Below are 26,823 nucleotides of genomic sequence, written 5' to 3'. Positions count from 1 at the left end.
CTTGAATAATTTTGGATTCAAGTTACGAGGGACAGCAGACCCAGCCGTCTACCTTGAATATAGAAGCATTATGATGACATTCAGCTTTGAAGGTAGAGACTGTATGTTTGTCTGAAATGTTGGCACCTACAGATGAGTCTACATGATGCCAAAACCGAGAACATCATCCTCACCACCGTGAAAACCTCAAATCTCATATGGAGGCTGCGTGTTCCTCCAAAATACTGACAACCACCTACATCACATGGTGTCACAACCAAGAAGACAACCAACTGCTGTAAGAACCTAAAATCTCAAATATAGGTTATTAAATTAAATAATTGAAACTGTTGCTCTTTACAATATTTTGCTTGAATTTGGTATACCCAAGAAGCTAGACAGGCTAATTAAACTGTTCAAGTGAAACCTCTAACGAAATCTGTGTAGGTAAACATTTGTCCGATACATTTCCTATTCAGAATAGCCTGAAACAGAGATGCTCTATTGCACTGCTTTTCGATTCTGCCTTAGAATATGTTATCAGGAAAGTTAAAGAAAATCAGGGCAGTTTGGAACTGAATGGGGCACATCAGCTTTTAGTCTATGCTAATGATATTAATCTGCTGGACAATAATATAAATACTATAAAAGGAAAAACAGAAACACTCTTAAGGGCTAGTAGGATGCTTGTCTAGAAAGTACATGATCATGTCTCAGCATCAGAATTCAGGACAGAACCAGAATATAAGAATAGGCAATGAATCGTTTTAAAATGTGAAAAAATTCAAGTACTTGGGGACGACACGAACAAGTCAGAATGACACTCATGATTAAATCAAGGGAAGATTAAACTCAGGGAATGCTTGCTATCATTCAGTACAAAATCTTTTGCCTTTCCGTCTCATATCAAAAAAACAGATTAAAATATACAAGAGTGTAATTATGCCATTTATGCTGTATGGGTGCAAAATTTAGTATCTCACTTTGAGGGAGAACATATATTGAGGGTCTTTGAGAACCGAGTGATGAGGAACATATCTGGACCAAAAAGGGAGGGGGGCAGTTCATGGAGAAAATTGCATAATGATGAGCTTCACAGCCTGTACTCCCCACCTGATATTGTTAGGGCAAAGGTTCCCAAACTTTTATACCTTGCGTCCCCCTTAAAACATTTCATGAATTTCATGCCCCCCCTTCCAGAACAAGTGCAAGCAAACAGATTTGACATAAAATTTAGCTATGAGTATACATTTTTTTATAATTTACTATATATTATTCAATGCATTTAATTTAAAAAAAAACTGTAATAAAATATACGGCCTAAATTCTACAGCACTGTAAGACAACTAAATTGCCTCAACCAAGCAAAGGATGTTACAAATGTTTCTCCATATTTCGTTAAAAAAGTATTTCATACAAACAACACGACCCCCCCCCCCCCAAGGGGGTGCACCCCACACTTTGGGAACCTCTGTGTTAGGGTGATACAATAAAGGACTGTGAGGTGGGTGTAACATGCAGCATGCATGGGGGAAGAGAGTTTACAAGGCATTGATTGTGAGGCCTGATGGGAGGAGACCGCTGGGAAGACCTAGGTGTAGGTGGGAAGATAACATTAAGATGGACCTTAGGGAGACATGAATCGATGGAGTGAACTGGATGCAGCTAGCTCAATAATTTGAGCATGAACCAGATTAGTGTTGGAAAAAGTTTTATTTTGACGGAGTATGGATAACATACTAGAGATAATCCTCAGTCTAATGTGGGTAAAATTCTAAAATGTTTGCCCATGAATGACCTTATAAGCCACTATATAGTCACAATCTTGGTCAAACACAGAACCACATTTTAGCTGGGCCGCAGGGTAGTAAAAGAATATATTTGCTATGTAAAATTTGTAATATAATACAATCAATATACACCTCTGAATTTCACAATAGTACAAAATAATGATATATCTAATAATACAATAAAAGTTGGAATTCATAATATTCTGAAATAAATCAGATAAAAGCATAAAATAATGAAGCACAGTAGACAAGGTAAGCAGCTTCTAGCAATGTATGTATATTCACTCAGTAATGCATGTGCAATTTTCAACTCATGTAAGAAGCATTCTACTTCATCCAGCCTTTTGTCAGACTAAGTCTGATAATTTTAAAATCCAAACAAAATTAACTGAATGTACAGAAGCTTATGACACAGAATCTTAATAACTACAACAATTATTATTAAATTATCAAAAATAAACATGCCCTGGAATGTTTTCAAAACTACTCTTACAGAATAACCAAAATGTTCAATGCTACCAATATCTGTCCTGCCTCCCATTCTCACATCTACATATTTTCCAATTCTGCTTATCCTCACTCTTTTAAGTGGCTGCTTTCCAAGCACCTTCTAAACCAAATTTCTGTATGCATTTGTTTCCCCACATCCAAGCTACATGTCAAGCCAACTTTTACTTACAAAATTTCCCTACCCTAACAAATAGTTGACCCAAGAAAAAAAATTCTCTTTATTAATTTACAAAACATACAAAATATTTCAAGAATAACATATGTCAACATTATAAAATTAAAACCATGTATAACAGTTCCCTAAACCCTGTTAAACTTCCAAGCATATATTTGTATTTTCTTTTTCCTAATGAAGGAAATAACCACAACATGCAAATATTATAATAATACAGACACTTCTACAAGAACAGTTTAATGCATGGTACCAGTGAAAGCACAATAAAACAACTGATTGGAAGAAGAATAAAATATTACATCATTAAACCAGAACAATTCTACTCATTGCTAGAAGCCAGCTAACATGTATCATAATGTAATACAAAAACTAGTATATAGTATCTCCCAACCACATCTATTTTACGTAATATTAAAAGAAAACATAACATGATAAATAAGGAGTAACATTTCACAGCTTTAATGTTATGGTACATGTCTTCTATATGAAAAAGTCTTGACATCTTTATAGGTTTAATGTAAAAAGACACAATATGTTATATAGCACTCTCAACTCTTCAATCTACTGAGATTACAAATCATTACATGAAAAACATACTTCACACAATATTATATACTTAACTACGGCAGGTAGAATGAAAAATATATTACTTTTCCTACCTTAATTAAAAAGAACACAACACAAACTGGCCTTAGTGTCAGGTAAGGATTGTTTTTGACTAATAGCTGAGGCTATGTCTGTTAATCAATCAGCATATCAAACCTCACTATTTTTGGCACAATTTCTTATTAGTAGATTCTCAAGAATATTACAGATGTACTGCAGATTATAAACATTTTTAAGCTTTGATGGTGACTAAACACAATGAAGTCTTTTCAGACAACGAACCACATGAATAAAATTCTGACTTTCGGAGACTGTGTCCCATCATCAGGGACCAACACGACAAGTAACACAAACCTGCCATTAATGAAGCATTTTAGGAACCGAGTTTTATGATCCACACTGAATTTTCTGTCATATACAGTAAAACCCCTCAAGTTGAACAACCCTTTATATTGGACACTTTTAATTGGAACTGGCGAATATCCTATAATTTTACATGTCCACAATACCTTGGACACCCCTTTATCCTGGAACTTGAACACCCCTTTTGTTGTAAGTTGGTCAGGTTCATGCACTTAGCTTCGATGCTTTTCAGGGAAACTTTTTCAGTTACATCTTTTGTTATTTTGAATTTCTGACTGATGAATGCCTCCTCTCTGGAGGATTATCTTATGGACATTGAACACATCATTGGAATGCATTGCAAGTGTTTAACTATTCTTTTGCTGAACCCTTAACTGGACTACAGTATTGCAGAAAAGACAGTTTTAACTCCATCAGTACTGTGCTTACATTTGAGTTCAGACTGTGTTAACAGAAATGGAATTTTTCTTTTTGCGATGGGGAAGTGAAAATTGGTGGAATTAACTTCAGAAAATGTTATTGAGGCTGGGGTGTAATGTGCAATGCATGGGAGTGGGCTTCAAACGATTATTATTAATACTATTGTCATTAATTCTTAATTCAAGTAAGCCTACAGTAGTTAGTGTATGTAAGTAAATAGATTATATTGTCATTAGACACAATCTGATTTTTCTCTTTCCCTTTATCTTGGACACCTCTGTAAGTTGGACACGTTTTCGTGGAACCCCAAGTGTCAAACTTAGAGAGGTTTTACTGTATTCTAAAAATAACAACCAAGCAAGAATACATAAATATACAACTTCAGCTTTTGGGGATGTCTGAAAATTATCCAACTTTTGTCAAATTTTGCCCATTTCAGGGCTAAGTGATCAAAGAAGAGGTGAAAAGTTTTGGGGACACACATAAGGAGGAAAGTTTAGTCAGTGTTTGGGGACAGAGGTGGTTGGTATGGCATGGGGGAAAACAGGTGAAGCCATGTTTTGATTAATCTGTAACCATCTTCAGTTAAAATTATGAGGGTGTTTGTTAATTTCAACTGTTTCCTTGATTATGCGAGGATGGTAGCTCCAGATGTTTTGTCAAAGATGATACTGTGCTTGATTGTTGTAGAATGTTCAGCTACTGGTGATTGCTGGTTCTCCAGCCTCGTGTCCCTGATGTGTTCTGAAATCCTTGTGAAGTGACAGCCAATTTGGCCAATGTGCACCTTACCACAGGAATATGGGATCTTGTAAACACTCAATTCATAGGCCAGGAGTTTCCCGTCTTCCATGGATTTGAATTTGGGTGCCATTCAGTTCAGTGTTTCTGTATTGTGTTCATGTCAAGCTTCTTCAGTAGCTTGTAAATCAATCAGTGGTTCCTTGGATACATGGAAGGTATGCTCTGTGGTTTGTCCTTTTCTTGGCAGGTCTGGGTTTGGATGTTCTGTTGATATCCTGCATGGAGTAGCCAATGACTCAGAAAATTAACTGAACAAGTTGTAGTTCCAAAGCCTGCCCGCCCTTGTCACAGATAGGATTCTTTGTCCACCAAGATGGTGATGATGGACCTCTTGTAAGCTGGTGGATGGCATAATGCTGCCTGTAAGTCTTTGTGGGTAGCTTTTCTATAGGTGACATAACCCATTGAGTTATCCAGGTGTCAGTTGACTAGGACATCCAGAAAGGATAGATGGTGATCCCTTTCCAATTTCACAGAAAATGCAATAATGGGATGCCTGGAGTTCAGGTGGCCAGGGAAATCCTTAGCAGCAGCTTGTTCATGTGGCCACCATTCTACAGCAAATACAGCGTTAACACTGACTAAACAGAAGTCATAACCAACATCTGCATCTACCACCCCCACATAATCAGGGAAGCAACTGAAATCAACAAAACCCCCATAACTTTAGCCATGAAGATGGTTACACATTAAGCAAAGCCTCATTTCACCTGTTGTGTCCCATGCCACCCACACAACCACCTGTATCCCCAAACATCAACTATACCTTCCTCCCCATCTGTGCCCCAAAGACTTCTCACCTCTTCTCATATCACTGGCCCCTCCATTTTCCATCCCCTGTTCTTCATACCTCATGGTCAAAGAATCATATTTCCTATCCACATAGATGCTGAAAAATCCTTTCTGATTCACAGGGTCACCAAAACTTGTTTTACTACCTCTTCTTCTCACCAAATTTCCCTTAAACAAATTTGTCATCACCTCTTTTCCTCAGCTGCCTGTTTGTCTTCTATTGGACAGCATTCCACTCTTCCACTCCAGCAATCAGCACCATCAAATCCAACTCTCCACCTACTGCATGCCCTATATACGGTGGCCAAAATTCCCAAGCAAATGCATATTGTGGCAAGAGGGCGGATGGACTAGTCTCCCCTGTGCTGTTCAGTCTGTATGTCCTGTGGTCCATTGCTTCTTGTCGGATATCTGGAGGCATATCCTGGTAGACTGGACCTCTGGCTACAGTCTTGGGAAATTGTTATCAATGTCTTGAAGAACACTGCTGTGCTCTTCCTTAAGGCCGAGAGATGCATCCAAAAGCCCAAAGTAGTTCAGTTTCTCGGACAGCTGATACAGTGGGTTCAAACAGTGTAGCATCTTGGGGTGACCTTTGACATTGGGCTTACCTGGTGGGAAAGAGGCCAGCTCAATGATTGGGTGTGCTTGAGCCCCTCCTTAACATGAGAAGCGGTCTGTCCGTCAGAAACGAGGTGCTACTCTACAGCCACGTCCTGTGGTTTTAAGCGTTACGATTCAAGTGTCACAAGGATTTGGAGACTCCATTCTTCGCCGGCCATAACAGAATATTGACTGAGAGCTTTGACTCAAAGTTAGCAGATGCAGAGAACCCCTCAGTCCGGCAACTTGGAAGGCACGTGTGAAGACCATGGGCTGACTGAGATCAACCACAGGCAACCAACGGGGGCTGATGTTCAGCAGGGCAGCTGAGGCTGTCCCTGAAAAGGTTGTTCTCCCTGTCTGGTTCTTGGCCAATTTGTCATTAATCATATCACTCCTTAATAATAACAGAGACATTCTTTGAAATATGTGAGTTTTATTCCGTAGATGTTTTCTGTTTATCACCCAAAATATTACTATATTTAATTAATTTAAAACTATTACAATCTTGCTTATGGCAAATGACATAACAAGCCAAGCAGAAGTAGCTTTCATGTGAAACAATGTGATAAAGAACAATGTTTCTTCCATTTTCATTGCAGAGGCTATAGTATTGAAAAACATGATTACTATGGATTATGAATAGCGAAAGAAGCAGTCATCAGCTGAGCTATAAACTGTCTAGAGGGACTGAGAAAAATCACAAAAATCTTGGTCATGACTACCAGTTTTCAGTGAGAAACAAATTCCCTTCCTCAATTGATTTCCTGAATACAAAGCAGGAACAATTACCACTCTACCACACAAGTTTGGTTTGATTTGTAACTCCAGCATCATAAAACACAGATTACAGTGTTCAAGGTCAGAGTGATAGTAGAAAATTTAGACCTAAGAGAGAAAAGTAATGAGAGAATGCAGCAAAAAGAGAAGATTACTTCTTGATGTAGAATGAAATCAAATGTTGCACTGTACAGTAATGAATGCTTGTTCAACTTCAATCAAATATCGCAGAAATAGTGTACGAGGATGTGGACTGGATTCAAGTGGCTCAGAATAATTTCCAGTTGGAGGTTATTGTGCACATGGTAACAGGCTGCAGAGAATTTCTGGACCAGCTGAGATACCACCAGCCTCTTACCTGGAGAGAGTTCATTTTGCATCTTAAAACATTTCTGTGAACTGAACTTCAGACTTCTTGGCCAATTATACGGTTTTATATAGCACTGTCTCATTAACTAAATATGCAGTACTACTAGTAGTTGTAGTAGTAGTAGTAGTAGTAGCAGCAGCAGCAGCTGTAGTGGTAACAATACCTTTCAACATAAATATCTTCATACACAGAAAAATGACTTTGCATTACTTAATCCATAACATATCACTCGTAGCTTTCAGTAAATGTAACTAGCCTTTACATGTTACAACATAATCTTCTAAAACCTGTTTTACCTATTACAACTTTTATAAAATATTCACAATTACTAATTATTAGTATTATTATTTTTTTCACTTTGCACAGTGGCAGATATTTAAAATGTAAGGTTACTGTTATTCTACAGTTTTACATATAGAAATAAATGGCTGCCAATGCTACGGTTCTATCATGTTTAGAGTGTACACAGCAAATAAATCTGTCCATCTACCTGAACTCTGCAAGGAATATCATTCCAACAACTGGAGCCATCTTTCAGTATTTATCATAAAATTTTCTTCTTGAACAAAAAAGAACTTCATGATAAATGTAACAAATACTGAGGAGAAAAATTAAACATCTATGCCTTCATGGCTGGTGACCAATATTTAATTTTAATTATTAGGCATAAATCACATGTTTAAACATAAACAACATTACAAATGTCTGATTGATTCTTAGGTTATTTAACAATCATGTTTCAACTGCAGCTATATAGCTTTGAATAAGATGGATGACTGATAATGACAAGGTCATTATTTGGGAGGAGGCTATCATGATATATTCCAAGGTCAGCCTCAGCCTGGATATACAGTTTCTTAGGCTGAGATTCAACCCCAAGACTTCCTGGAACACTAACTATTAATGCCACAGAAGAACTGTATTAACAAACTGAGGACAAATGATGCAAAAATGTGTTCTGATGTCTGTCAGGTTTCTGTAAATCTTTTAAATTTTTTACAGCAATAGTTGTCAATTGTTTTTCTTGTACATTCACCATGAGGACTTAATAGTTCAGCATGAAAATTAGAGTGGAACTGTGGATTAAATGATGGTATCTCTCACAAAGTAATCAATGAGGGATACCACTATTCTCCTCAGTTTTCAGTATTATCACTAATATAGAACTATCACACAGGCCATGATCACCTCCTTACAAATCCTTACATTATCATAAAGACAAGTACATATAAATTAAGAATCAATCTTTTGTATTTGGACAATTAATGCTTAATAATAAATATATCACAAACAGATGAAATTTATACATTTCTACTACATTTACCAAAGTAAACCATTCCATTAACTTGGTTCAGACAACAGCCATATTAAAGTTTCTCATGCAAACTCTTTATTTCACATCTAGACCATGTACAGTACCTTGCATTCCTATTACTAGGTCCAAATTAAAATTAAAAACAGTCTATTTGCAATATCTCAGTGCATTTTTCAATCAGAACATTCAATGTCAAAGGATTAAAACAATAAATAAATTTTACCTCACTACCGGCCATATCTAACACCAAAAGTGTTATATCAGAGTCAATTAAGTGACAATCATCAATGGAAATCATGTCACAGTAACATTAATATGACAGGTGCAGATGGAATCAAGATGCTAGAACCTTTAATCTGAAAAATATTTAGTTAGCAACCCAACACATTACAAAATACTATTTCTAAATCTTCTTACAAAAATTTTCAGACATCAATTTTATTTTAGGTACGAATTACTAATTAATATTCATGTTCAAAGTGAAAGAATTAAAGCAAGAAGGAAAATAAATTTAAAGAACATTAAAGAATAATTCCAGTGTATACCTCCAATTAACTTCCAAAACGACCTATATACAGAACATACACGACATGATCTCTATATATTTTACATATGGTAAAAAATATGACATGGTGACTCTTCCTGTTTTACTCCTTCTAGTATCAGTGTCTATTTCAGCTATCCATAAAGTTGACCATGTGTTCTGATAAACTGTGTATGTTCCATGAGAAATTAATAGCATTTATTTTGGTATAAACTCATGTACTTAATTGCCACTCAATCTTCATGCCAACTACAGTCTAGCCAATCATGTTTATCTGATGTAGCACAGCATCTTATGTGCCACATTCATGTGGCTATAAGATCATGCGACAAATCATGTGACACGTAGCAACAAGACAGAATGATTTTCACCAAATTGTACTGTATATTTCACCTTCTTGGTCACTGTATTTTATACCTCATGCCGTATCTTTCAGACTTTTGTGGTAAAACTTTTTATTGATACCGCCTTTCATACATAAGAATTTAAAATACATGAAAAATGCAATAAAATAGTTACCAATAAAACCATCCATGAAAGGGTAAAATTAAACCAACAATCTTCAAACAACACAATTTGACCAAAGACTTCATAATAACAACTACAGGATGTATAATTTACACTCTTATGCTGCACTGCTTATGATACATAAAAAATTACATAAATGGTACTTTTTATTAAAACCGATTGGGATTTAATGGATGGAATTGAACATTTCCAGTATTCTGAACACCAATTTATTTACTATTTCACTTATTTACGTATGAAAACATTATTATTATTATTATTATTATTATTATTATTGTATTTTTTAGTTTCTTACTCATCATGCTGCTTGCTGGTTGATGCATATGGCCAAACTTTAATAAGTACGTAACAATTATGTTATCCACTAACCAATAACTCCACGCTTGCACATTTGGCTCCCCATGTTAGTCTGTGGATGGATCCGTTTAAAATGTATACACATGGTAAATTGTACAGAACTGAAAGCAAACATGAATTAGTTGAATTGCATTCCAGTGCACTCATTTTATGAATCACACATCTGGTATGAGTTATATGAACTTCTAAGACCCTCTATCATTTTTGTCATACATGATATAGTTTGTGACTGTAATCTTGAGACTTGTGGAGTGAGGAAGCGGGATGAAGGAGGAAAGATAGCGTCAATCTTTAATGCTTTGGATTGCCTGCATTCCTTGCAAGTCTCAAGATTAGTCATAAACAGTACACTGCTTATATTGGTAAAATGCATGCATATTCAATATATGTATTTATGATATACTGAATAAATAAAAAAGGGGGAACACTTACAAGAGGGCTCGCAGATGTAGGGCACATCATTTTTGGAATGATGGATTGGGGGGGGGTAAGTAAAAATACCTAACTCTCTGGAACCAGAATCTAAAGGTTTCACACCCCTTAAACCAAAGCTCAAGAATGTAAAACAACTCTGAACCAATTCACTTCAGCTCACAGTCTCACACCCTATTTTCCCAACACCTAGTTTCATTAAGCCTTTTATCAGTCTTCCATAATTCCAAGAAATTTCCCAAAACAAATTCCCCAGCTCTTCCAACCTTGATTTAATAACAGTTGGTAACTACATGAAACACGTGGATCCTCTTTTTATAGTGCCCACCCAAATCTTCATCTGCCTTGGGTACAAAGGATTAAAAAATAACATTTATTTGAATATTAATGTAGAAATAATTCACAATTCACTGAAATAACAGACAAGCATATGTGCACAAGGCAATATTTTACATTAAACCTTTCCATCCTCCACAAGATATCTTGCTTAGAAACAAGAACTGGATTTATCTGATGTTTGAAATCAGTGAAAGAAACATTTCCTAACACCTCCCACCAAAACTATCTGTAGATTTTAACAATAACTCTGTAGAAGCAGGTCCCAAGCCCAGTTGAGAAAGGAGGGAATCTGGCTTTGTGCCTGAGGGAGCCACACAACAAACGCTGTCTCATGGAGTAGCAGACCAAATATCACAGCTGCAGAGCAGCCAGATGGCACTCTTGGATGCCAAAACAGAGCATCCCTCTCACCAAGATAGGAAGCTGAATGCCAGTAACCTACTCTTCCAAAAGCTTAACTAGCTTAACTACTAAAAGAAGATTAAAAAAAGTATGCCAGATGGATTAAAAAGATGACAAACTTTTACTGAAAATGTTTACAATCTAAACAGTCATCATATTCAACTTGTCTTTTTTGGGTTTATTACCTGGTAAGTGTTCCTCCTGCCCACAACTATCCAAAACTTTATACTTTTTATCTTAACAGGTGCCATTCTTGGAAGGAAAATATTTTTACCATTACAGGACACAGAATGTGTTATTTTTCAAATGTGTGCTTTCAATTCTTACATTTAAATAGCCAAGCCATAAGATAAGAAAAGAAAATTACTTACAACTATACCAATTACTAACATATCTAGACGAGTAACAGTATATAAGTTCAAGAACAAGAATAGTTAAAAATTTCTAAGCTACATGAGTAATATAAAAACATAGCTCTTTTCACCTTCTTTTCATCTACAGTTTGGTCCATTTTGTAGACACCAAGCTGACTATTTCAGCTTAAATATCCATGTTGAAATTCAATCATATACACACATGGCAAAAGGATAACTAAGATACAATCCCAATAAAAATTACATTAATTAGAAGTATAAGGGGCATGAGAAATGTTCCGATCTTCAGACTTTTCCAGTCATTCAAACTGTGCTTAATAGAACCCTGAAGTTCTGCAAAGGATTCTCTGGGGCTTCACGGTTAAATTGTAACATGAAATCAATGGAAAAGTAACTTTTAAGTAAAAATGTGATGTTTGTTTGATCATGGCTATTTCCATCTGCCCTGAGAATTTGTGACGAACACAGTTGATTTTGAAGAGCCAGGCTGGCCACCACCAAAACTGGCACACAATTGAAACAATCATATGTTTCTGAGACACTATTCAATCAAGAAATAAAACACAAAAATAACACAAGAAACTGTGGACAGTAATAGTTAAGGTCATAAATCCAAAAGCTAATACTCTCTAAGATATATGAGAGTGAAAAATAAGAACTCTCAAACAACTGACAGAAGAGTTTTTCTTTAAACAATAAGGGAATATGAGATGGAAGTTTCTTAATTATGTCATCTAGGATTTAAGCGACTAACATATAGTATATATATATATATATATATATATATTGTTTCTCCTCAATTACACATCATTTCCTGGGTAAAAAACTTTCTTAATGTTGGCAAGGTCAATATAGTACACTAATGCAAGAGTGCTAGAAATGGAGTGACCTTACTTCTGAATCTTCCCTGAAGAACTCAAGAGTGGAATTCTATTAGTATCATTCAAGACCAAAAGGGTTTTCCTGACAGAAAAGTTTAGAAAACACAGCTATAATAGTGGAACCTACACATCAACTTATCTAAACCACCTTGCACTCAACATTGTGACAGATTTCTTTTGAACAAACAATTTTATAAAGAACATAAGTTTTATCACATCCCTCATAAAAACTCATTCCCTCACAAATACTGAAAATCAAGACGTTTAACATCTTTGTGCTTCCATATACAACTTTTAAAACCTAATGTTTGAATATATCCTTCCTCTTAAACTACAGTACTAAAATACATTGAAAAAGATCAGTCAATTCATATATTACTGGCATAAATCAAAGTAAGAAATGACATTCATTTCGAAACAGAATGCATTCCAGGCTTCTAAATTTTATTTCATTACTTCACTTTTTTGTTCTCAGCATTACAAGGGTAAAAAAATTGCTAAATGCTAAAATCATAAGAACCTGGAAACTGCACACAGAATCAAATTTGGATTTTCAGTATACATTTGGAAAAGACTGCTTCCTTACTTCCTGTTGCATTAAATTCATCGGATAAACAAGTGACTTTCATTCAGTATTTTGCATTTAAATAATTTCACATTAATACATGTAACACTGTGTCTCCACTGTCAATGTTAGCACAGACTGAACTCTTATTATGACAAACAGTTCCGCTTGAATTTAAAGTAATGGTAATGTGAAACAATATATGGTTCTGATTCGTAAGTTCGTGACAGTTGTTGAATCACTGCATCATGATTATGCTCAACATTTTCAATGTCTGTTGAACCTGTAACATCTTCAATGCAGTTATGTCTGCCCACAGTCAACAGACTTGACCAAAATCTCAGTCTTACTGTATGAACTGCATTTACTTTAAAGTTCCTTAAAACTATTTCGTAAGTTAATGTTACCTTTTAGGAACAGTTTGAATAACATTAGTTCACAATTTGGCAACAGTCAAACACAGGAAGAATCATTTGTAATGACCATCTCCTTCCAACATGCAAGCTGCCTGCAACATGGCATACACGAAACATAGTTTTGTGTAAGCAAACACATTTTAAAATTCCTTACAACAATGTGAGGGGCCACCACAGAACTTATTAATGTAGCATAAAAATATTAATAAACACAATACTTGAAATTGTTTCCACTCTGGTCTTCAAGTGACTAAATTTAATACTGACATACTTTCATTTTTGATTGTAACGGCAATGGTCAGAACTAACCATTACACCAATGAAGTGAGCCAGGAATGGTTATTATAACTCTAGTATTAATGTCCAGGAAGTTAAAATTTTATCCACAAGTTTAAGCCTATAATCAGGATGAGAGGATAAATATCCAGCCACAGAGACTCTTCATTAATATGCACACACATGTAATTTTCCTAAAGATGCCCTTGATTCTTGCGCATGCAAACTGGTCCCAATACTTGATGGGCTTTCAGCTGAGATTGCATTAATTATATTTTTCTGGATCCTATTCAATACATCTAAAAATCAGTAGTTTGGTTTTTGAACACTTCAAGAACATTCAGCCCTCACCACACCACTCTACACAACATGTTCTTGTTAACAGATACACAGTTTTCCAGCTGTACATCCCCTCAAAAATAAATTTAAAAAGTCTGCTATAAAACTGCAGCAGCTTTGAAGCAGATGACATACATAACATGACAATCTGCCTGGAGGAATAGCATGAGAATACTGTTGTAGGTGTCAAATACAGAAGAACACCAGGTAACAAGAAAAACAGAGGCTTTAGACAGATGTTGTTTGAACATAATTATTTTTTATCACCTTCACTCTTTTTGAAAATAAGCATTTGCAGAACTGTTTGTCACTTTTGTATTTGATTTGTAGGATGTTTGAGTCATCCTACAAGACAATTTTACTACTCCAAAGATTTTTTATGTTTCATTATGTGTTTAGCAATCTTCCAAACTTCTTTACTGACACTTGCTTACAAAGTATAGGAGTCATCAATACATGGTGTTACCATGCCATAAGAGAAAAACCAAATCAAGCACACAAGGACAGACTCATAGTTTATACTACGAGTACTGGCTAGTGGCTAGAGAAAGTAAAAACATATGACAGATTACAGCAACCTACTGTATCATGCTTTAGTTACAGAAATAACACAGCATTGTCAATTTAAAGCATCCAGAGATGACATCTTCTTGCTAAAAACAATCGTATTTAGAAAATCCTTTGAAATTTGTTTACTGAAATTTCCTTCAAAATTTAAAAGTGTAAAATATCTGTACCTAATAATACACTTTTACACAAATGAATAAACATATGCACAAAAGGCAAGATCTAGAAAAATTAAATCCATCCACTCGGGTGTAAGCTGTCCTCTCAAATGCCAACATGAATATAATTACACCCTGAATATCTTTAAAAGGTTAAACTATTCCTATCTTTATATTTTCTTTTAACCACAAGTCATAAGAAAACATTTGGTATTTTTAATGGCCCACTAAAATTTCCACTGTACTTATCACATGTCACATGTGCATTTTAATCAGAACATTTCATGATGAAAATCCTTGTGATGCCATTATTTTCAGAAAACATCCCTATTGCTCTTTGTAAGGGCCCCAGTTTCAACTGCATGTCACCTGCAGTGACATATATAAAATATGTGTTGGACCTTTTCACAACATCACTAAGTTACATGTGATTTGAATGTGCAGTAGAAAACCAGAGCACAGCAAACAGGATAACCTCAGTAAAACATTTATCAGATGTTGGGAACACCAGAAACCCCTGCTAAGAAACAAACGTATCTCTGTCATCAACTCTGAGGTCTCAAAATAAAAAATGACTGAAAATACTAAGAGGTGTGGTATGAAGTACATACTTTTTATTGGAATAAGCAGTATTCTAACTCTGATTCATGCTGATGTGAAATGGTAAAATGCAAACTTAATATTTCAGTCACATCACTGATAAACCTGAAAACAATTATTTAAAATTTTTATAAGATTGTAAAAAATATTTACAATACTGTGCTCTTTGCACCATTTGTTTTTATAATAATTCAAGTGGAGACACAGTGATTTAAACAGTTCACAGTTACCTTAAATAACAAAAGAAATTCGCCTTGGTGAGAAATAAAATCCACTAAAAGATTGCAGATAAAATTATGTAAAATATGATTACTCTAAATTAATAGAAAAATTTATCAGATCTAAATTAACAAATCCTACTTTGCATCATAAGAGAAAAACAAGCCCAAAGCTGCACAGCACCATTAAACTCCAACAACTTGCACAAATCTTCTCTTACACAAAACCCAAATTTGTAAACACTGGTCCACACATGAAACATAATAAAAATAAGACACTGTCACTTTCAGAGCTGAAAACTGAATCTGATGCTGACTCTAAGACATGCTGTGATTACACTCCAGATGAATATTTTGCCACTGAATGTTCCAGAAGAAGTGTGACAGTATTACATATACAGACCTACCTCACATTAATATGTTCATCCGAGACGGTAGGCAATGTTTCATGTGATCCATCTTGATTTCTGAAGTTCAATTTGACCCTCTAGGGTTTTTGCCAGGTAGATAACAAATAACTATAAGAAACAATAAACACGTGGCTATAAATGTTACAGTCAATACACAAACATAACTTCAACTGTAACTTAATTCCACCAAAAGCAACACGACAGTACTCAAAGACATTTGGATTTTTTTTTTCACGTCAGCTAAAATCTTAACATAAATTTAAGTAAAACCAGTTACATATTCAAACACATCTGGCTAACTTGTTCACTCTCCATTATCAGAACATACAGGCTGAACCCCGCCACATCAAAACCTGCCATTTGACATGATCATGAGACAGTTCAATCCACTTCCAATCTTCACAGTTTATTACTTATTTTAATATTACCCTCTCCTCACATTTTCTTCCTCTAACTGTCTGTTTTCCCAAAAAAAAATAACTGCATATGCATTTATTGTTATTATTCACGCTGCACATTCAAACCACAACAATATCCTTTACCTGATTACCCAAATAATATAAATTGGTATCTCCATTCACATCTGCTTACCTGTGACAAGGCAATTCCAAGGGCCACACCTGCTATCGTATATAGATTCCTCTCAGCCCAAGACCTAACAATCTCGATACAACCACTTGTCCATACTTTCTTAGCAGCCTCGGCAACCTAAAAAAATTTATCATTAAAACCAAGTGTCTTACCACTTCTACATTATGTTAATCCACTAACGCTGGAATTCTTAACATGGACAGCTTGCACTACTTGGGTTGTACGGCATAAATTCAAGAGGCATGAGCATGGTTTAAGTGAAAATAAATCATATCTGAAAGCTTTCACCAGGAGGGCAATGAAACATCAGTCAATGGCTGAAAACAAACATCTGTAATTTAAACATTCCCATTCACCCTTAGTTTTCCATTTTGGTCAACTTGTCAAATCTCATAATCAACTTGTGATGCAAGAAATTTTATTTTTGTAATATGTTTGCGCAACATTATTGGTGGCACATTACAAAGGTATAATTTATTGTAAAACAGTATTAAAAGGAAAGAAATACTGGGATTGGTGACATACAGAGTGTTTCAAAAAGATATATACACATTCAAGAATCTGCTGTTTCCACCATTCATCAACTGTATGGAGATGAGGGTATGTGGTACCAATAAGACACTATCATCATGATATCAGGGCCTATATATACTTTACTATACTTCATGTAACTTACTGGAAACTCCTGAGCTCCATAACCACACATGATGTTAATTAGGCCACTCTGAAACAACAATGCACAAAAAATATACATATATCTATACAGAACTGACTTGTTAGGTCCTAAAACTTAGTACAGGTAGTTTCTGATTTACACCAGGGACAAATACCTATAAACATAAAAGTATGTTGAACAAAGATTATATAAGGCAAGAACAATGTCAAAATTTATTCATGTAAAAGTTAACACTTTCACAGCAAATGAATTTTATAAATTCTTTTGGGCAATCAGCTGTGTTAATATTGAGTCAAATACATCAACACAGCTGATTGCCTGAGAAAATATTATAAAATTTATTCACCTTTTTGTTATCAATGCTGCTGGAAAATAATGCAAATCAGAATCAGTAAACTACCTGTATGCTAAAAAATTAAATGTCCGGTCATAACACAATTTAAATCATCAACAGGTAGCATCATTCCAACAGAAAGAACACATGAGAATATATATGTGAAAGCCTGGTAACAATTTTATTCTTAGGTTATTTAATGACATTGTTTAAATTGTAGAAGTTAGGTGAGGCTCAAAAAGATGGGATGACCACAAATGATACAGATAAGAATTTAAAGGTATTATCCAGGCATTTGTCTGGAGAAACTGAGGAGCACTATGATAAACTACAATCAGGACAGTCAGTAGCCAAGACAAACACAAATACCTAACAAAGAAAAGTCTACGGCATCACTGCTTCATGAATCTGTTTGATCCTGAAATTGTTTTAAAGAGAATGTAATCACTTTGAGAAATAATTCTACCTAAGGATTTCTAACAAATTATACACCATCAATCAAAATGGAACTTGACAAAAAACTTACAGAAATATCGGTTGCATTCATGCAGCATGAGAATGGAACGCCACATCTCTCCACACTTGGTGAACTACAGTTGAAATACTCATTCTTTGACCAATCCATGTAGCCTCCAGAAGTGAGTCCACAGCATCGAAACTAAAAACAAATACAATAAAAACCAAGTCCATATGCAACAAATGTTTTCTGATATGTATTTATAATTTTATACAAAACACATTCTTTCTACTACAAATGCCTTATCTACAAGAAATTAAATAGGAAGGGACAAAATTAATCTGCAAGTAATGACAAATTTCTTGTAGTTATTATACCAAATCTAAAGAAAAAAGTTGAATCACTGTAATTACATTGAAATAAGATTATAGTCTAAAGTGAAGGAAAATGCAAGAAGAGAAAGAATTAGGGAGGTTTGCACAGTGATTGATAATCAATGCAGTCCTTCAAGTATTGCACCATACATCTTTCAGAAGAACCTGTGTCAACCCTGAAGTAGCATGACTCTGAAACACTAGTGACTGCAACCATTTCCATACAGCGTGATATCCTGAAGACTCTAGAGTGAAATAGGGAAAGGTTCTAAGTGTTAAATTACAGTTGAACAAGGCTGAATGGACTTGGTTTTGTAATTAACTCAAAATATTTGGAAATAATATGAGTAAGAATAAAATACATTATTTTAATCAGATTTACATCATGTTTAGTAATTTCTTAAAGTACAGTAATGAAGTCTGCCAAGTTTTTACTGCTTATGTATTAATAATAGGCCAGACTTGTATGCACAGCAAAATGCCACAGAGCTATCTTATCAGTCTAATTCACTAAACTTTTCAAGATAGACTAACCCGCCTGTCAATTTAAATTGGATTCCGTGACCATTCAGTGTCACTTGAATGCAAGGCACAAGGGGTTAATTACTTTGTTTTGAAATGCATGTGATAATTAGATAAAATAAGGACAATTTTGGACTACAGAAAGAAATGGACTTGTCACATTAAAAGACTGCATAGTGGCAGAATGAAGTACAGACAGAATTTAACAAAGAACCAAAGATGGCAACTAGAAAGACCATTAGAAAACTTAAGCTAGAAAGAGGTCAATACAAACACACAAAAAGCAACTTCCTAAGTAAAATTCAAAATAAAAAATACTCACCTCTTGCTGAGCAAAATCTATTAAATTCTGTAGATCAACATCTTCTCTGTATGTGTGTATAATCTTATCAGTAAACTGTTCTTCAAGTACAGATTGCATCGTATGTGGGAAAACAAATCCCATGATGGCAATCGCCATTTCCAGGAGAAAAAATATTAGTAGGCACAGGGAATACTGCAAATAAAAGATACAATTTTGCTTTAATCTTGCATAATATTATGTTAATTATCTTTTAAAAAACATCACATCAGTGTTACATACCTGAAGCTAGAATAAATAACAGCTTTTATCTCAATGACAAAAGCATACATATTACATTATAGAAATACTAACATCATGGTTCAATTTATGTGTGACAAAGAAATGGAAAATATTTCCACTTCTTTCATCTTACTTATACCACGTAATCCTTCGGAGCTTCATATCCGTACCATGAATGGAGACAGTACTGTTCTTTTGTTTGTTCTGTAATGTTTTTTTAGTTGGATAAGACATATAATACTGAATGGGATGGTTATGAATTGAGAATGGTGTGTGCACTGTCAGGGCCTATTCTAAAATAATGCTTGAGCATTGCCTGGACAGGCTAAAGAAAACCACAAGAAACTTTATTAGAATAGCCAGTTTTTATGTTAATGTTCGAAACAAAGACATCATGAATAAGAAGCAGAACAGAAGTGCTAATCATTATAACACAATGTTTGGCAAGAACTAGTCTTTTGATTTAATTCTGTTTCCTTTACATTATAAGAGCACATAACCAGAGCAGTAATAATCTATGGCATGTGTAAATGTGAAGAGGTGAGTGGGAAATGAGTTGCCACCATAACAGCAATTACATTGTTTCATGACAATACAAAATCACAGATCATATAGAAACAGTATCAGAAACAGCACTACTTACGAATTTCAGCAGACAGGTGTTTTCCCGAAGAGCGCCAACACAACCTGCAAAACTCACAATAAAGATGACTCCTCCAGCAATCACCATAACAAGTGAAATGTTCAGGATGACGTCGTACACAGTTTCCACTTTTACCAAACCTGTTGCCTGCCATTTATCAACAAATGCGTATAGTCCCACACCAATAAGGAGACCACCAAAAAGCTGCAAAATTGTAAAATTGCAGTAGAAAAGTTAACATTAACCTAACCTTGACCTATTGTTATGGGCAACACGTTATTTTGTAACTGAAACAGAATCATCTTAAACTTACCCAAAATATAAAATTGAGAAGGAATATCATATACTTAACACACGAACTAACGTATGTAAAATTATTTGGTGTCCGTCGTCGATGCATCTTTCTTCTGACAGAACTTTCAAATCATCAAAGCCACTCCCATTCCTTTGTGGTCACAAACACTTAAAAACTAATTGTTCTTTTCCTCCACCATCATCATCTCACTTGTTTGCAACACAGTATACGCAATAACAGCGAACACAAACTACGGAAATAACTTCAACGTATAACCAGTTGACTAATGAATCATATTGATATCGTGTAAGTTCTTCTTCTTCTTCAATTTCATTCAATCGCCCATTGCGTTCGATGTTAGATCTCCTGATCCAGTATTCCGATGGCTAAGTAACTTCATAGAAATGAATCCTTGAGCAGCTAAATAAAAGGCTTCGACAAAAAATAAATTCCCCAGCCTTTTATATAACCCAAAAGCTCATTACAAAATCACAAGAGTCCGCCATTTATACCTATACTAAACCAGATGTACCCACTCCTCATATTCCGAACTTAGGTTCCTAATATCAGTTTTAATATTATCCTACCATCTAACCCTTGGCTTCCAGAATGGTATCTTCGCTTCACGTTTTATTCTCAAAATGTTGTGGGAATTTCTTATCTCTGACATGTGCCCTACATGCCCCGTTCATCTCATCCCCCTTGATTTGTTCCCAATATTATTTGGTTAGGAGCACAAATTATGGACCTCCTCATCAATACAATTTTCTCCAGTCTCTTTAAATATCAACCCTCTGACCTAAATTAAATGGAGAAGGAAATATTTCCGTGTTTCAAAATACACTCACCCGATTGACATAAGAACTAATCAAGCCTCCTGCTACCATCTACCGGCACAACTGTAATTCAATTAGCAAAGCGAGCGAGCATTGTCATTTAGGCTGATACGCTATTACCAAATGGAGGTAAACAGGACAAAATTATGAATTAAGATATCATCAAAATATTGACAACACGCAGTTCCACCAAACAACACGTGAAAGAAAGCATTTTCACACCACAGAGCAAACACGTCTGCGACAACACAGGGATCACCTACACATGGCATACACCACAGTAATGACGAAGCATTTCGGAACGAACGTATAAAAATGAACGAATCAGTTAAGGTACTACTTAGATTCGAATTTCGGTTCCAAAGAACTGTCGTCCATCTCATCAGCGTTCGTCCCCGAACCCGTTTCGCTTACCAATCAATCTTGATCCGTGGTCACTTCGAAACATCTGACCGGTCTCGTTTACAAGTCGGTTAAGAGTTTATTTAGCCTTCATTCTGAAAATTGTCTGACTCGAAGGCCAGTCCAAGATCGTTGTAATCTGGTCCACGTGTTTAACATTGTTCGCAGATCGTTTTACATATACTGTACAGCCGTCAAAGAACAAATTCGTTTACCAGTTTATGTAAACACTGCTTACTAGGTACAGTTGCAAACACAATGATGAAATCACACTCCTTATTTTCAAATGTTAACACGTTTCATTCAAAATGTCTAATTTATCCATTACCAGCTGCTATGAAAACAACACCTGCTAGCATAACTAAAGGAATCTGCCTCCGAGAATATAAATTACTGGTTACTAAAAACGAGTGAAAAATACTGGTAACCTGAATAACAAAATTTGTACATAGACTGACTTTAAGAATTCAATGTGACTGTTCCTTCCTGTAAAGACCAAACTATGCAATGTGACACATACCAACACTCAAGATGAGGGTCCACCTGTTTCCAGATCTTCTGTCACCTATTCTTCCATGTGACTTTTACTTCTCATTCAGATATTCAGTATTAATACACGAAGCAGTAAAAGAACTCATATTAGAGGGTGCAGAATGTAAGAATATTTATACATATATTTATTTTTCCAGTCTATACACAAAACTGTTTTAAAATAATGTTGTTAAAATTATTTATAACATTTACAATATAAATTGCATTATGTTATATTTCATGGCGCTTTCCTGTGTCGTATAATATTACATTTATCACAGCGCTTTTGATTTCGACGACATGTTTCGATGTTTACCACATCATCATCAGGCTTATCAATTCATATATTTTTAAAAACTATTGTACATTTGTGCATTGTGTTTATTGATTTTTAATTTTCAGTCTTCATCTTGATTTGTAGTATGCATTTTGATGTTCGTTATCAGGTTGTATTGTGATGTGTCGGACGTCTGATATCCACAGACGATAAACTGCAACTCAAGATGAAGACTGAAAATTAAAAATCAATAAATGCAATGCACAAATGTACAATAGTTTTTAAAAATATATGAATTGATAAGCCTGATGATGATGTGGTAAACATCGAAACATGTCGTCGAAATCAAAAGCGCTGCGATAAATGTAATATTATACGACACAGGAAAGCGCCATGAAATATAACATAATGCAATTTATATTGTAAATGTTATAAATAATTTTAACAACATTATTTTAAAACAGTTTTGTGTATAGACTGGAAAAATAAATATATGTATTGATATAACACAAACATGACGCAATTAAGATATAAAAAGTAAGAATATTTGTAACATGATTTGGGAAAAAGGACAATATAAAATAAAAACCTGATAAAAAGTTGGAGATTTATGTTCTGGAAATTATAACTTTAGCTACATACAACCACACATGTAAAAAAGACACATTATATTTTTAAAGCTGACACTTTCTTGGAAGGTATGACTTTCAAACTCGATCTAATGACTCCAACATGACAATACTGTTTCCCCGAATCACCTGCAAACAAAATAATGATTTTTACAAACATTAATGTGTATCATATAAGAGTTTTGATTATTATTTTATATCTTCATTTTTATAAATACTGTGAGAAATAAAATGCTGTACTTTCATCTACTATCAACATATGAATTAGACTTCTGAAATTCATGCAGAAGCTGTTTTTCTATGACAGGGTTAATGCACTCCACACATTCAAGGGCATAATTCTTGCTGTACCAACTTTCTGGAATGGTTGTATACTTCACCAATTTATCATCATAATGCCCTATATGGACAGCATGGGAGCATTCATTTTTATTGCAAGGATAATATTATCAATTAGAACAGTATTACCATTTTTGTAGTCTGTAACCTCCATCCTCAATTTCTGATCTTCTTGCTCTTCAGTAAGAATCTTTTAGATTTTGTACCTGAATATTGACATCCATGCATATTTTCTGCTCCAACTGCCTCTTTAGGTAGTCCACTTTCAATTTGTTCCAATTTAACTGCTGATGAACTAACTCAAACCATTTGTTTTGGGCACATGACATCATTAGTCTCTTGAAGAATAAATATGTCTCCAACCTTTACCTTAACATTTTCAATTGATGGAGGCTAGCAGTAAGCTTCATGCTCCAGCCACTTTAACCTCTGGGAAAATAGACCTTAGTACTCTTTATACAGAATACATGATGGTCTGCATAGGCAACTTGGACGAGATGACAACTGAGAAACGCTGCACCTGTCAGAAGTCAATCCCTAGTAATCCAGCCAACAGCAGGGCTTCTCTAACTGAGCTAGGAATTAACAATTCACCCGTTAGACAGTACTCACCACCATGCCAATATTATTTTTGCTGCCATCTTTGCGTTCTTCCGTTGTTTCATCCACAACAAGATTCATAAATGGATCAAAGCCACGAAGAATGCCAACAACATGTCGTCCTCCATTCAACTTCACTATTTTAAAAAAACCATCTCAAGTTATAATAAAATAATGTACAACACGTAAACATACTACACTTCCTGCCTTATAGCCAAAAGTATATATTATAAGACTATCAAAACAAATAACAATAATAATAAATAAAATATTCAGAATTCCTTACCATAGATGAATGTTTACACTTATATTCAGTATTCTATATAAAATGTCCATTTAATTCTTTGAGTGCTACATGCTTTTGTAGAAGTGCACCCATTTCCAGGTCACCAGAACTACTACAGAAGCATCTGACACACAAGCTTCCTTACCGCAAAATTGTTCAGCTCACAGTAACTGGACTGTTACATAACCTTTTAGTGGCACATTGCTGTCTCACCAGAAAGGCATATTTTGTAATACTGATAAAGAACTGTAAAAATTCATACATGAAATCTTACGCAACCTTAATGATAAAATACACATCAGTGAAATATTCTGTGAAGCATCTGATTATGTGAATTATGATGTATTACTAGTGAAACTACATTTTTATGTCAATTTTAAAGGGTACTGACAATGGTATGTTACAATCAGGCTAACCTAAACCACTGGATCAGTGATCGAGTTTATCTCTTTCTATCAGACCCAAATAAGTAGGTGCCCTCTCCCCCTTTTTAACCTGAGGACGGAAGCAGATCCAGCTTCTGAAGCGTAGAGCTATTTTTAAAAACATGACAACTGAATTTAGTGATTCCAATTACATTTTTATGTAATTAAAGGTGAAGCTGGGCAATGGTTAAGTCAGGGGTTGGCAATTCTTTCATTACCATAGGCTGCATGGCTAATCATACCTCTGTCAAGGTGCAGAGAAAAAATTAATAATGTCATAGATAGTAAATGGAACTACTTCTTTAATTCAAAGAGAACAGCTGGTATTCATTTGAAAATGATTCAAATAGAACGACGCAACCCAGCACATATGCGTGACTCAATGGGACAATACACTAGTTCATGTGCTACATAAACCATAAGATTCCTGAACCCAAAATGTGGTATTACAAACATGACATAATGGAGCAGGACACCATCTTTACACACAATGCATTATGACAGCATATTGTTGTATGGACTATATCGATTCAATATGTTAATGGAATGATTTTAATATGCCACTGATGATAACCTCATGAGGTTGAAACGTGTCTGGAAAGATATAATTATGTTTTAAAGTGCAAAACATTTGTTTGTATATTTGATTTGATATAGTGACACTGAATATATTATCCCCAAACTAAATTTGGTATGCTTTGTCACAAAATCCCTAAAACTTTTTTTAAAACAAGTTTACTTTGATTACTTCCATTCCTTCATGCCACAAAATTTTTAAAGCACTCTTAGTTTCCATTGCTTACTTCCATTCCAACATATCATATGGAGTTACCTTCTAGGAAAATTCAACAGACAGCAAAAGAGTATTTAACATTAAAAAATCAGAATAACAGCAAGTGTTAAAGAAAAGTTTCTTATAAAGAACTATTTAAGAAATTTAATGTACTTCCCCTTGCAAGTGAATTGTTACTCTCATTACTGTCATTCATTGTGGATATCAAGCCATACACGATATAAAAAAGGCATAAATATGACCTCCATATACCAAATCCTAACCTCACTAGTTATCTGAAATTTGCTTACTATTTAGGGGTCAAATTATTCAATACTGTTCCAGCCAGCATTAAAAGTCTAAATCATGATATAAATGTATTTAAGACAACACTGAAAGATTGTATTTTATTTTAAGCCTTCTACTTTGTAGAATTGATTTCAATTGAAGATATTACGAATACTTATGCAAACAGTTCTAACAAATATGTAGTTATATTTGTAGTTGTTATGAAGTTTATACTTCTTGCTAGTATTCATATTATGACGTGTTCCACATCTTGCACTATGAACAATCTAGTGAATGTATAAAAATTCTATTTTATTCCATTCTATTCTACATATAACTTAAAACAACATTCGGCTGGCACATTCTGACCAGTTCCCTGATTTCGTGCTGAGCAGAAGAATTATTATGTTTTAAGAATGATACTTGAACAATTCAACTGCTTCTACAATATAATAAATACTTACATGATAATTTTTTATCCATGAATCTGTAAAAATAAAGTACAAGAGTTAGAATAACGAAAATGGAATTCTAAACGTTGCAAGCATAAAGTTAATCACATATACACCACTTACTTTTTAAGCTCTGGTGGATGTGCTTTACTCATTTCGCTTTCTTAATCAGTCTTATAATATTAGACAATAACAAAGTAATACTTGTGTTATCAAACAAATCAACACAATCGAAACGCAAACCCACACTCACTCACGTACACAACATTTATATTTTCTGTGCCACAGATTACCAGACTCAACTCTTCGCAGTGAAACAAACCAAAGATCTCACTTTCTTGATCTTCCTGTAGAGTAGAGTAGAGAGTAGAGTTTATTTACATTCCATAGATCCTTCTTAGGAATCAACCAAAGGATGTAGAACATTTCATTTCATACAATATACATTCACTTCAAAACTTTCAACACAAGTACAAGAACGTATTTCACATATCAATGTACATAAATTTCAGATTCTGCAATACAAGTATGAAAAATAATTTTACAAATTAATATATTAGACTAAATATCCTATTAAGTGTCTTATTGGTGGTTCTAT

The 26,823-nt window shown here is 34.7% G+C and overlaps 2 protein-coding genes across 2 annotated transcripts; both read right to left on the bottom strand.

The window, feature by feature from the left end:
• Positions 1–7,818: 7,818 nt before the first annotated feature.
• LOC110832418 (tetraspanin-33) lies at positions 7,819–21,214 on the bottom strand. Its single transcript, XM_022069393.2, has 7 exons — positions 20,407–21,214; positions 20,094–20,297; positions 19,190–19,363; positions 18,041–18,172; positions 17,181–17,228; positions 16,505–16,621; positions 7,819–16,021 (listed from the first exon to the last, which is right to left on the bottom strand). Exons 1-7 carry the CDS (start codon positions 20,491–20,493, stop codon positions 15,950–15,952), a joined length of 834 nt encoding a protein of 277 aa, XP_021925085.1. The 5' UTR covers positions 20,494–21,214; the 3' UTR covers positions 7,819–15,949.
• Positions 21,215–23,029: 1,815 nt separating this feature from the next.
• On the bottom strand, positions 23,030–26,544 carry SNRPG (small nuclear ribonucleoprotein G). The gene is made up of 4 exons (XM_022069396.2): positions 26,349–26,544; positions 26,238–26,260; positions 24,015–24,139; positions 23,030–23,192 (listed from the first exon to the last, which is right to left on the bottom strand). The coding sequence occupies exons 1-4, from the start codon at positions 26,378–26,380 to the stop codon at positions 23,142–23,144; spliced, it is 231 nt and encodes a 76-aa protein (XP_021925088.1). The 5' UTR covers positions 26,381–26,544; the 3' UTR covers positions 23,030–23,141.
• Between the last annotated feature and the right edge of the window lie 279 nt (positions 26,545–26,823).

This window comes from Zootermopsis nevadensis, unplaced genomic scaffold (assembly GCF_977971745.1).
Source record: "Zootermopsis nevadensis isolate Lab colony 2312 unplaced genomic scaffold, Znev_1.0 Znev_ptg000017l, whole genome shotgun sequence".
Lineage (NCBI taxonomy): Eukaryota > Metazoa > Arthropoda > Insecta > Blattodea > Termopsidae > Zootermopsis > Zootermopsis nevadensis.
This window is presented reverse-complemented; position numbering and strand designations above follow the sequence as displayed.

What these genes read in the sequence shown, in the direction of transcription:
- LOC110832418 (XM_022069393.2), bottom strand. Translation starts at nt 20,493, where the DNA reads ATGCATCGACGACGGACACCAAATAATTTTACATACGTTAGTTCGTGT. An exon ending in ACACCTGTCTGCTGAAATTC is followed by an intron (nt 19,364 to 20,093) that starts GTAAGTAGTGCT and finishes TTTTATTTGCAG; the next exon opens with TATTCCCTGTGCCTACTAAT. An exon ending in TAGATTTTGCTCAGCAAGAG is followed by an intron (nt 18,173 to 19,189) that starts GTGAGTATTTTT and finishes ATTTGTTTTTAG; the next exon opens with TTTCGATGCTGTGGACTCAC.
- SNRPG (XM_022069396.2), bottom strand. Translation starts at nt 26,380, where the DNA reads ATGAGTAAAGCACATCCACCAGAGCTTAAAAA. An exon ending in CATCCACCAGAGCTTAAAAA is followed by an intron (nt 26,261 to 26,348) that starts GTAAGTGGTGTA and finishes TTATTTTTACAG; the next exon opens with ATTCATGGATAAAAAATTAT. An exon ending in CATGGATAAAAAATTATCAT is followed by an intron (nt 24,140 to 26,237) that starts GTAAGTATTTAT and finishes TTTTTAAAATAG; the next exon opens with TGAAGTTGAATGGAGGACGA.